Genomic DNA, 11781 nt, shown 5'->3' with positions numbered 1-11781 from the left:
ATCAGTTGCCTTCTCAACATCTCCATTTGGATACCCTGCAGACACCTCACACTCATCACGTCCAAAACGGAACTTATATCCAGCACATTCTCTCTTGCTCCAGACCTGTTTCTCCTTCATTATTCCCTATCTTGATAAGTGACACTACCATCCTCTCTAAACCCGGGAGTCCTCCCGTCTTCCCTCTGTGTGCCCCAGCATTGGTTGTCTGGTCCTGGAGATTCTAACCCCCAGATGTTTATCTCATCCACCTACGTCTCTGTTTTCCCACTGCTAACCTCCCCCTCAGCCCAGTCTCACTTAGCACCTCTGCCACTACAATACTTCCCTCCCTCAGGTTCCTGGCTTCCACTCTTTCCCCTGTCCATTCCAGCCTGAAGGGATTATATTAAACATGAGTCTAGTCATCTAAAATCACTTGTGCCAAACATTCTTTGCCATCACGTCCCCGTGTCTGACCTGACTTGTGTGCGGTGCTGTGCCCACCACCAGCATCCCACCTCAGGTGCACCTGGGAGACTCACCGAGGTGCTTCTGCATGGTCCGGAGAAGGTCCCCAGCAGGACTGAGCCCCTGTCACCCACCATGGTGTCAGCTCCCCGGTGCACCCTCTTGTGGGCTCACCACCGCTCTGTTCTCAGGGGTCCTGCTCCCTGCCCTGGCGTCCTAGGGTCGCCTCCCAAATAAACTCCCTGCACCCAAATCCTTGCCTCAGGCTCTGCTTCAGGGAACCCAGATGAAGACAGCTTTTAATGTCTTGCTTTCAGTTTTAGGATCAAGTCCCCAGTTTTACAAATTGCCGCCTCTCTCGGCCCCTGCCTGTTTTCTTTGGCCGCGTCTCCTCTCACTGGCCGCTTGCCTGCTTTGTCCTGGTCACTCTGGCCTTTCGGCTTCTTGAACTGACCAGATGCCTTTCTGCCCTGAGCCTTCCCATACTACTCCCTTCCCCGCACCTCCGACCGGGCTAAATGCCCTTGGTCTTGATTGAACCATCACTTCACTAGAGGACTGTTCCCTGAGACCCCGGTGAAGTTAGGTCACTTTGGGGTCCACTCTCAGGGTGCCCTGTCCCTTTCCTTCACGGCACTCAGCACGGAAGATGACTGATCACCTGCCTTCCTGCTCCAAGGTCGGGTCCACTGTTGTATCTCCAGTGCGTGATCGGCCCCTGTCATGTAGCAGGTCTGGGGCATAAATACAGGAACTGGTCACTCAACCAGGAGACAGTGTGACATCGGGGACGGACGGTCAGAGTGAGGGGGAGAGATGAGGGTTATTAGGCAGAGGTGAGACCTTGGGGACATGGCATAACTGCTCTGTTTCATAGTCTTTCTGTCTCATGGGGATGCCGTGAGTTTCAAATGAGGTGACATGCCTGAAGGGCCATGAAAGAGAGAACCTTGACTGACATTTCTGGCCAGATTACCCCTCCGCCTCTGGACTAGAGGTTGGCAAACTTTTCCAGCAAAGGGCCAGACAGTAAATATTTTAGGTTAGGCTTTGCGAGCTGTGTGGTCTCTGTCACCACGCCGCTCTGCTGTTGTGGTGGGAAAGCAGCCACAGACCATCTAGAAACAGGTGAGTGTGATTGTTTTCCAATAAAACATTCATTCATGGAAACTGAATTTCAGATCATTTTCACGTGTCACAAAATATTATTTTTCTTTTGCTTTGTTTTCCCCAACTGTTTTAAAAATATAAGTGGCATTCCTGTTTCACGGGCTGTATAAAATCAGATGGCGGAGTGGAGTTGGCCCATGGGAGTTTGCCAACCCCTGCGCCGGAGGGTCTCACACTGTGCTGCCCGACATGGTGACAAATAATCATACATCATTTAAATTTAAAATTTAAATTCAAAATTCAGTTTCTCTGTTGCACCCAAGCGCTCAGTAGCCGTGCGTGTCTGGTGGCTGCCATACTGGACAGCACAGAACATTTCCATCAATGCAGAAAGTTTGGACAGCTCTAGTCTAGATGCAGTAAGCCTGAGGGATTTGCCTCCAGGGCGAGCTTAGCCAATTAGTGGTACAGCAAGGCAGCCGTCCAGGTCTCTTTACAGGGCCCTGTTCTCACTCTGCTGGGAAATTTTGTGCCGGAGGACTGATTGCACTGGCAGGTTTTTAAATACATGTTGTTTTGAAGAGTGTAATATTTGGTGGAAGTTGGAACCAACTTTAAGCACTGTTCATTAGGTTTGGAATGAAAACAATTTTTGAGAGATAGAGTTTAGCCTGTTACTGGGAGTAAGCATACTGTTTGTTTCTTTCTTCTCTTTTAGAATGAAAAGAAAGTTTTATTCCTGGGAGGAATGCATGAACCTTCGGGAGGTCAAGGTACTTATGAATACACGAGGGGATAATTTACGTATGGTCAATTAAAATAGCACTATACATGCTGAGATTTATAGTTAATATAGCCATTCTGTTTGAATTGTTTCACTGATGCTGAAAAAGGAGGCAGATAACCTAAAGCAGCTAATAGCGGAGAGGAGAGGATTGCTATGCAATTACACTAGTGCATGTATTTTTTTTTTTTTTGTAACCTTGGTAATAGGACTATTAACTAAACCACAGATTTATTCAGCTTTCACCAGTTTCTCACTAATGTCCCTTTCCTTTCAAATTGTGATGAAATACACATCATGTACTATTTACCTTTCTGACCCTTTTTAAACAGATTTGCACAATTGTGTTTACACAGCAAACTGAACAGTATTAGGAAATTGTCATACCAGTCAGAAACTGAATACATGCAGTAATCACATTTTGCAGTCATCTCCGGGGAAGGCTCATTTGCACATTTTCCGCACACAATGCCTGTGCATTAAGGTTAAAAACTCAAAGGGAAGTGGCAGGTTGCCAGGTAGGTGTTCAGAGCAATAGTCCAGACTATCAGGATAACCCTAAAGGTGTTTAGTGCTAGTGCCCACAGGGCTCAAAATAAACTTAGAATTGCATTTTCGCCCTAAAAATGGTACAATTCAGTGGTATTAAATGCATACATAGCGTTGTACACCCGTCATCATTATCCATCTCCAGGACTCTTGTCATCTTGCAAGACTGAAACTCTATATCCATTAAGCAGCAACTCCCCACGAACCCCTCCCTCCAGCCCCTGGTCACCACCACTCTACATTCTGTCTGTATGAGTTCGATTAAAGTGGGTACCTCGTGTAAGTGCAGTCATACAGTATTTATCTTTTTTGTGCCTGGCTTATTTCACTGAGCATAATGTCTTCAAGATTCATCCATGGTGTAGCACGTGGCAGGATTTCCTTCCTTTTTAAAGCTGATTAACACTCCGTCGTAAGGATATGTTGTATATTGTTTATCCATTCATCCATCAATGAACCCCTGGGACACATTTGGTGATGATGAACCTACCCGTATCTTCAAATTCCTCCTTCCTTTGCCTTCAGTCCATCCACGTGCCTGCTGTTCTTTCTAATCAGCCTCAGCCCTCTCTCCCCGGGAGCTCCCACCTCTTCTCTCTCCTGACCTCACCTTCCAAACACCCTCTCCGCCATCACTTCCCCCCACCACTGACTTTCCACTCAACTGATTTCCATTCACCTCAGCAACTCTACCAAAGCTGCTCTCCTCCAAGTCCCCAGTTGCCAAGTCCGGCATCATTTTCTCGGACGTCTTCTGGTCTGTGGGCCACTTCCTCCTCTCCTCTCCCGGGTCTGTGTGACTGCTTTTACCCACCTCTTCTACCTCCTTGTTCTGTAGTTTCACCCCCCCTTTTTTTTTTTTTTCAGTTTTATTTTGTTTTGGGAGGAGGTAATTAGGTTTATTTATTTATTTAATAGAGGGACTGGGGATTGAACCCAGGACCTCGTGCATGCCAGGCATGCGCTCTGCCACTGAGCTATACACTCCCTCCCCCTTTAAATATCAATAATTTCTCACATTCTTTTCTTAGCAGTTTTTCCCTTTGCTCTGACTCCTCCAGAGTGGTTTTACTTGTTCCCCTGGCTTCAGCAACCCCATCAAATCTTTTCTCTTTCTTATGCATTTAGACCAGGGGTCGACAAATAGCCCAATGCCAGTTTTTGTAAAAGAATTTGGTTGGAATGCAGCCCTGTCCTGTTTGTTTTCATATGATCTGTGGCTGATGTCACGCTACACTGGGAAAGTGGAGTATCAGGGACCATCAGACCTGGAAAGCCTAAAATATTTACTCTCTGTCCCCTGATGGACGGGCTTGCCGACCCTGGCTTCAGGCCCCGTGTAGCCAGCTGCTTAGTGGACATAAGTGCCTGAAGCACGAGTGCCCCCCACCCCAGCGCCCCTATTTTCTCCTTCCTCTGTTGATTACCATTCACCCAGAAACCACAGCTCGTGGCCGTGGCCGCTGTGACCCCTCCCACACATCTCGTGTCCCCAGTGCTCAGCTGTTCACACGCCATCCACCATTTACTGCGCAGCTGTGATGGGCCTGACGCACCTCTACCTGCTCCGTCTTATCCCATCCCCACAACCACCTGGTGAGGAACGTCATGGTGCCTTGAGTTTCCTGGTGGGAACAGCTGAGGTCCAGAGACTCAGCAGTTTGCTTGAGGTCAACACAGCTCTCACCGACCGCTCAGTTTGGCGACTGCTCCTTGAAACATCTCTGCTGTTCTGTGTCTCATCTCTCCCTTGGCTCTTCTCGCGATCCTGTTCTTCTGTTCCGTGTGTTTTGTCTCCATGTCCTCTCTTCCCCGCCAGGCTGTTTGCCTCTAATAGACGGTCCGTGGGTGCGCCGCCGAGCCGGGCATAATTTGCTTCTGCTCCTCTGCTCTGATATGACTGTCCTGCCTCTGCCTCTTCTTGGAAGCCTTTCCCAAGCCAGACCAAGATGCCTTCTTTCCTGAAATAGACCTCTCCAGACTGTGTCACATAAAGTCCGCCACAAAATTCTTTTATCATTAATTCCTTTTATGTGAAACTGATACAGACTTTAATTTGCCCATCAGCCTCACTCAGAAGCAAGACGGCAGATCACCTGTAGGTCCATCCCTGTTACTGCAAATGGCGTTATTTCATTTTTTCTTACGGCTGAGTAGTATTCCATTGTATAATTGTAACATGTCTTCTTTGCCCAGTCATCTTTCAGTGGTTACTTCCATATCTTGGCTATTGTATATAGTGCTGCTATGAACCCTGGGGTGCATGTATCTTTTCAAATTAGAGGTTACTTCAGATATATGCCCAGAAGTGGGATTGCTGGATCATATGGTAAGTCTGTTTTTAGTTTTTTAAGGACTCTCCATATTGTTCTCCTTCGTGGCTGCACCAATTTACATTCCCACCAGCGGTGTGGGAGGGTCCCTTTTCTCCACACGCTCTCCAGCATTTGTTATCTGTAGACTTTTTGATGATGGCCATTCTGACCGGTGTGATGTGATACCTCATTGTAGTTTTGATTTGCATTTCTCTAATAACTACTGATATTGAGCATCTTTTCATGTGCCTGTTGGCCACCTGGATGTCTTCTTTGGAGAAATGTCTGTTTAGGTCTTATGCCCATTTTTTGATTGGATTGCTTGGGCTTGTTTGTTTGTTTGTTTGAGATTAAGCTGTAGAATTCTCTTCCTGAAAAGTTTTAAAGCTGACTTCACTTTCCTCTGAGTGAATTTTCCCTGTTCATCCTGCTGCTCGTCCACTGCACGCCTCAGCCATCACTTAGGGTGCGTTTTAGGCAAGCAGGGAGAAAAAAACGGCTGCGGTCCATGAGAATCTGGTGAATGCTTACATGTTAGGCAATGTTTGCTACTCACGGAGAAGCAGAAATCCAACCAGCTGGAAGAAGTCATCAGCCCGGTTGGGTCATTCTGGAAGGATCTGGGCCATTGGCCAAAACAGCTGAGAATTTCCTGCCAGAGAAGCAGTTGGCAAAAACTTGTCTTTCTGGGAGGAGGTTCCAGAAGAGTCTTACTCAGTTCTCATTCACTGACCATATGTCCTCCCTGCTCCCAGCTGCTTGAAGTAACTCGGCCGTATTACACACGCCCCAGCTCTGATCCCTTGGGTGCGTTGTTACTGAGCGTCCTGCCAGATTTGGACGCTTGTGAACACTTTCATGTTTAGACATTGTGTGTGTTTGTTTTTTCCTGTTCTGAGCGTCTGCAGTCGGCTGGCTGGTGGTCTCAGTTCCAAGCAGCTGCCTCTCCACCTCTCCAATGCCGGCTCCATCAAACCTCAGCGGAGCCCCCTCTGGCCATGTCCATGGCGTGAATGCCGTCATCTGGAGCGGGTGCACCTCAGATAGCCCTGTCCCGTTGCCTGGTGCTGGGGGTAGCCAGAAGTTCCAGTCACGGTCACATCCTTACCTTCTCATCAGTGAATCGCAATCATTTTTCTATGTAAAGTCACTATCAACTTCAGAGAAATACCATTTATGAAATTGTCAATAAAAACTAATTGTGGCATTCAGTGGTTCTAGCATTCGGTATTTCTTCCCAAGTGTATGTGGGATTGCTTCTTTTTTCAGCCACAGACTTTCTCTAATTTTTTGTGTTTTGCTCCTTCCTTTTCAGTCTTTAAAGAAGCTCAACCACGCCAATGTTGTCAAATTAAAAGAAGTTATCAGGGAAAACGATCATCTTTATTTCATCTTTGAGTACATGAAGGAAAATCTTTACCAGCTCATTAAAGAAAGGTACGGTTTGGTCTTCAGGAGCTTAGAAATAAGTGTTTCAGAGGGGATAGGTTTTCTTTCTGCTTTTGTTTATCGCGGGCGTGCTGCTTGGGTTTTGCTGTTTAAAGGTGCCCAGAAGACACGGGGCCCCACCCGCGTTCCTGCCTGGTGGTAGCGGCGTGGTCAGTGCAGCCGTGAGTTGCTCACCTAAGCAGGCTCGGGGTTTAACAGATGCTCTGCGGCCCTCTTTCCCACAGGACGTATGGGCGGGGCAACCACGAGTGAGGGGTGTAGCAGCTTCGTTCCTACTGAGACATTCACTGGAAACATCAAGTCCCTTGCAGGGCCTTTCTTGCTGCGGTGCTCAGAGTTTGCATGCTGGGAAGACAGACAAACTAATAAAGAACTTTCCTACCATGTAATTTTTAACTTTAAAAGTGAACCATGTCGAACTGTCCGGGCCCCTTTTTTGGTTGGTAAATGAATGTCATTCACAGCATCCCTCTGAGCGAGTTCGGTGAACAGATACCATTTTCACTGTCAGTAACAGCAGTGAAGCTGTGTGGTTTGCCCAGCGGTGGGGAAAAGGTACCCACTGCATCTCATGAGACCTCTGAAAGACCCCAAACTTTCCCCATCAGTTTTTTTTTTAAGTTTTAATTTATATTATGGAGAGAGAAGATTTTTTTATATGATGTACTAGAGGGAATTTTTTTTTTTTGGTTTGTTATTAAATGTTTAGTCTTTTCTTCTTTGTGACATAACTGAATATATTTGGTATTTATAAGGTCCACTCTTCCATATGGCTCAATGGTTGTTTTCCTTTGGTCCTTATCATCAAAGGATCTGGTCAAATTAGCATGGGGGCCAATGTTTTCTTAAATTCTTACTATATATCTAAAAGAACATGAAAACAAGGGATTTGTTTTCATATGTAAATCTCGATTTATAACTTTTTTTTCCTCTGCCCCACACAGAAATAAGTTGTTTCCTGAGTCCGCTATAAGAAATATCATGTATCAGATATTACAAGGACTTGCATTTATTCACAAACACGGTAGGTGGATTGGACTATTGTGCTTTTGAATAGCAGCGAAATGTCACCAGGTAGCAGATGCAGGAATTGTCAGTGCCTTTTGTTATTGACTCCCAGAAATTGACCAGTTGCGAGACTAACAGTGGATTTTGGAGTATGTTATTTTAAGTAGCTTGTTCTGAATTTCCCTCTTTTTTTTTTTTAAATCATGTCCACATGTTCTTATTCTTTAGGCACTAACATTAAGCTTGTTATTTCTAGATCCAAGAATTATTCCTGACCCTTAACTGGTGTGTGAATGAGAAACCTAAAATTAGAATTCAGAAAAGCTTCGCATGTGATATTTAATCCACTAACTAACACTGCTTTGCTGTGGCTTCTCATTTTCCTAATGTATTTCAATTACAGCTTGTTCAAAAAGGTGCAAAGCTGTCTAACAAGATTTATGCAACACCAGAAAACAAAATGAATTTAAAATAAGCACAGAAAAAGGCAAAACAAGGCATGGCTATAGCCAGGAGTGAGGTTGATCCACAAAAGGCACGTCAGCAAATATTTTTAAGTAGAAAATTTGAATCTGAGTTTGCCGTCAGACAATGCAGAATGTGAAACACGACCATTTGCAATCTCCATAGTTTCTCTGAAGTAAAAGCAGTTCAACTGCCCAAGAAAAGCAGAATTGCTCTTGGTACTAATGCCAGAGAGGTTTCTCTTGTGGACCCTTACATAACGTGACTTCATGGTGAACACGGTGACAGGTTACATGGGATAGTTTCAGGTCATCTCCCTCAACATAGACCAGTTACATCACAGGATCAGAGAAAACGGTCCTCCTGGGGCCCAGAATGATTCACTGCAGGGATGGTCTGGTGAGTCCAAGGACGGATTTAGAGCACCCAGAGGAATGAACAGTCACATACCCTTCAGGAAGTCCTCTTGACTGCGCTTTTGAACGGTATTGAGTAGCGATGCCTTTGAGGTTCTATTTCCAGCAAGTCCTGCGGTATTGCTAGTCTTTGTTGCTAACTGGACGCCGACCCAGCTGGGGTTGGATCGATACTTTCTCATAAACGCAGAGCCTGGGAATGGACAGGTCCACTGGTGGAGGCAGGGGTCCCCCTCAGGAGGCCATTTGAGGTTGCTTTGACAGACAGACAGATGGGCAAGGCGGCCAGTCTTGCATGGGGAGAAATCCGTTCTCTCCCAGTCTAAGGTACCGTGGCTGCTGCAAATACTGCGCCAACAGGTGAGTCTCATTATCCAGTAAGGAGACTGGGAGGAAGCCCTTTGATGATACAGTCAGTTCAGATTTGACACAACCTGGCAGTGAGGGGAGAAGACATTGTGCCGCAGCCAGTGGGTGGGACGTCTGGAACCCTTCGCAGCTGGCTCTGTGACCCCTAAGCAGCCCCTCGCACTTAGAGACTAACTGAAACACCAACAGACAGAGGCTGGCTGTACACTGGCAGCCTCGGGCACGCGCTGAATAATTGGCAGGTCATGTGCAAGACCGTGAACCATTTCTCGTAAAAAGTTTTCAGTAAAAGGTATCTCTGATTCCACCAGCACGGGTGGAAGAAGCACTTTTGCCTCTATTCACAAGAATTCCCAAGGGATGGTGTGAGTTTGCAAAATGCTGAAAACTGCTGGTTTGGTGTCTTAGGGACAAATAGGAGGAGACAGATCACTTACTAGATCTGAGAGGTCAGGAAGAAGAAATGGTGAGGAATCAGAGGGATTCTCCAAAGAGAATGGCCAACCGGACGTTTTCAAATAGGGACCAGTCAGTGTCTCAGTGACTTGGGCTCCTCAGTCAGTACTGGAAACGGAGCAGTGGACCTATGAGAAAGTTAACATGCGTTGACTTTTCTTTCTCTTTGTGTTGCTTTTCATGAGACTCAAATATTTATTGCTGGAAAGAACTTGTAGCCTTTGATCCAGGTCTCCGCCTAAACCCATCAAATGAACACACACACACACACACACACACACACCCTTGCACATGCACCTGTACCTACACATACACTCTCCCCACAACACCCACAAATGCACATGAATATGCCCACACAATACACGCTTGTGTCTAGTAATTGAGCACCCATAAATTACTGTGTCAAAACAGCTCTTTGGAGCTCTGCACTGTCAGTCTCCCTTGCACGCCTTACACACTCAGGTGGTGTGTGGAAAGGGCACAGAGAAGGCACCGTTTCCGGACAAGGTCAGACCTGCTTTGCTCTTACGACCCCAGCACCATGCTTTGCCCGGAGATTCTTGCTGACGTCCTCCCCCCAGCTAAGTGCCAGTTCTAGTCTGAGCTTGATAACGTTTCACCTGTTACCTTATTTATTTCCTTGCCAACTTCCTGAGTAGGGAGGGTAGATGGCATCTATTCCTTTCAAAGAAGAGGAGACTGAGGTTCAGAGAGGTTTAAAGACCCGCCCGAGGCCCCATGGCATGAGCGTGGCAGAGTGGAGATTAGCTCAGGTATCTGTGCCCCTTTGCCACGCTTCACTAGAAAAACCTCTCTCTTAAAGAGAACAGAGAACAAGAGATGAAGAAAGTGTGACAGTAATTGGAGGTGGGGTGGGTGTTCATTGGGCAGGTCCTACCTCCTTTTCATTGATAAATGATTTTTGAAAACTCTTGCATGGTTTTAGACAGTGTTGACTTAACTCTGGAGCTTTGTAGGGTCCCTTTCCTCCAGTAATGGAAAAAAAATCATCGAAAGCACATCACAGCTTCGTCTTGTGAGCTTCAGGCTCTTCCCTGTTAGCTGGTTCTCGCCGTGCCAAGGTACCTCGTGTCCCTGGGAGTGGAATCCTTTGGGAGGGCAGAGCAGCGCTGCGGGTTGTTGCTATGGCCGTAGTTCATGTCAGTGACTCCTTTCCCCCCAGGGAGTGAAAACACAGCTCCACCTGGGCAGACTGAGCAAGGCCCACACATGTGTACTTTGCAGGAATTAAATAATGGACGCAAACCGGTTTCATCCTTGCCCTGCCCTAACAGATCTCCATGCAGGATGTCTGAAATGCCTTCGGTGGCTCGGAGGACAGTGTTTTGCCCCGAGATGTAGCTGTTTCACCGCTGTCTTGCTGTGCCTGACCTTGAGTCAGCCCTTGGCCTTTCTGTGTGTGGCTGTCCTCATGGCCTTGATAAAAAGCTCCGTAGGCTCAAGTTCAGTGATGTCTGTGAAACCATACCTTCCCTAGCAGGAAGGTGGGCTACAGAAATTTACCATGTTGAAGTCGTCTCTGGTTATTTCCATACATTCATATCAGATTCCTCGTGAACAGGATGTGGTGGAGGGGAGAAAGCCTTCTCTGTGGTTTGAGGTTTTTCTTGCCCAGGGGTTGGTAATAAAAAAGCAAGCACAACACATTTTCTGCCAGGATGAAAGAGGAAATCCCTCTGATTGCACTGGCATGGGGGACCCTGGAATTGAATTGAAGGTCTTTTCCTGTATTCTGAAAGCCAAACAGTTTCGAACAGGAAGATTCTGTGTCAGCAGCACGGGGCTGTTGCATGACTGCTGAATGACCCAGTGATGAGGGTTTCCACTGGGAATCCCAAGTGCATGGGAAAAAGTGGGTTCACTGCGACAAGCCCTGCACACGTACCCAGCCAGGAATCGGGTCGGAACCTAGCGCCCCCTCCCACAGGTGATGGGACATGTCACCAGCCTTGTAAGCCTTAGTTCTTATCTGCAAAAAATGGAACCCTGTCTGCCTGCCCCTCCCTGCTCCCTGCCCCAAGCAGGTTGTCAGGGAGATAAAATGAGAGGATTTGCATTGCTCACAACAAGCTCTTGCGAGGTGCCGTTGTCCCAAGTCCTGCACTCAGAGCTCTACAAATATTAACACACTGAATCCTGCAAAACATCCCCACGAGGTAGATGCTGTTATTCCCCTGTTTTACAGATGAGGAAAGCACAGAGAGGTTAAGTGATTTGCCAGCCAATGAACAGAATTGGGATTTGAAATCAGGCAACCTTCTCGGTCTGCAAGCTTTACCACGAGGCAGCATTGCCTCTCATAGCAATGAAATAGTGATGCTTTGTTAAAATGGAGATGAAAAGTAAGTGGACATGACAAGAGGGTCTTTTCGTTGCCAAGGAACAGAAC

At 46.8% G+C, this 11781-nt stretch overlaps 1 protein-coding gene across 3 annotated transcripts in view; it reads left to right on the top strand.

Moving 5' to 3' along the window:
- Nucleotides 1-11781, top strand: part of CILK1 (ciliogenesis associated kinase 1) — a 31177-nt gene that overhangs the window by 1408 nt on the left and 17988 nt on the right. For 2 of the 3 annotated variants that reach the window (XR_012501163.1, XM_010973889.3), the window contains exons 2-4: nt 2279-2333; nt 6524-6645; nt 7602-7681. Coding sequence is in view for 2 of the 3 variants with exons in the window: in XM_010973889.3 (XP_010972191.2) it covers nt 2279-2333; nt 6524-6645; nt 7602-7681 (257 nt within the window). In the remaining variant the exon portion in view is untranslated. The remainder of the gene's footprint in view (nt 1-2278; nt 2334-6523; nt 6646-7601; nt 7682-11781) is intronic. The other variant, XM_074348912.1, reaches the window with a different exon arrangement.

The sequence above is a fragment of the Camelus bactrianus genome, chromosome 20 (assembly GCF_048773025.1).
Source record: "Camelus bactrianus isolate YW-2024 breed Bactrian camel chromosome 20, ASM4877302v1, whole genome shotgun sequence".
Taxonomy (NCBI): domain Eukaryota; kingdom Metazoa; phylum Chordata; class Mammalia; order Artiodactyla; family Camelidae; genus Camelus; species Camelus bactrianus.
The sequence above is the reverse complement of the archived record's forward strand: the minus strand, read 5'-3'. Positions and strand labels throughout refer to the sequence as shown.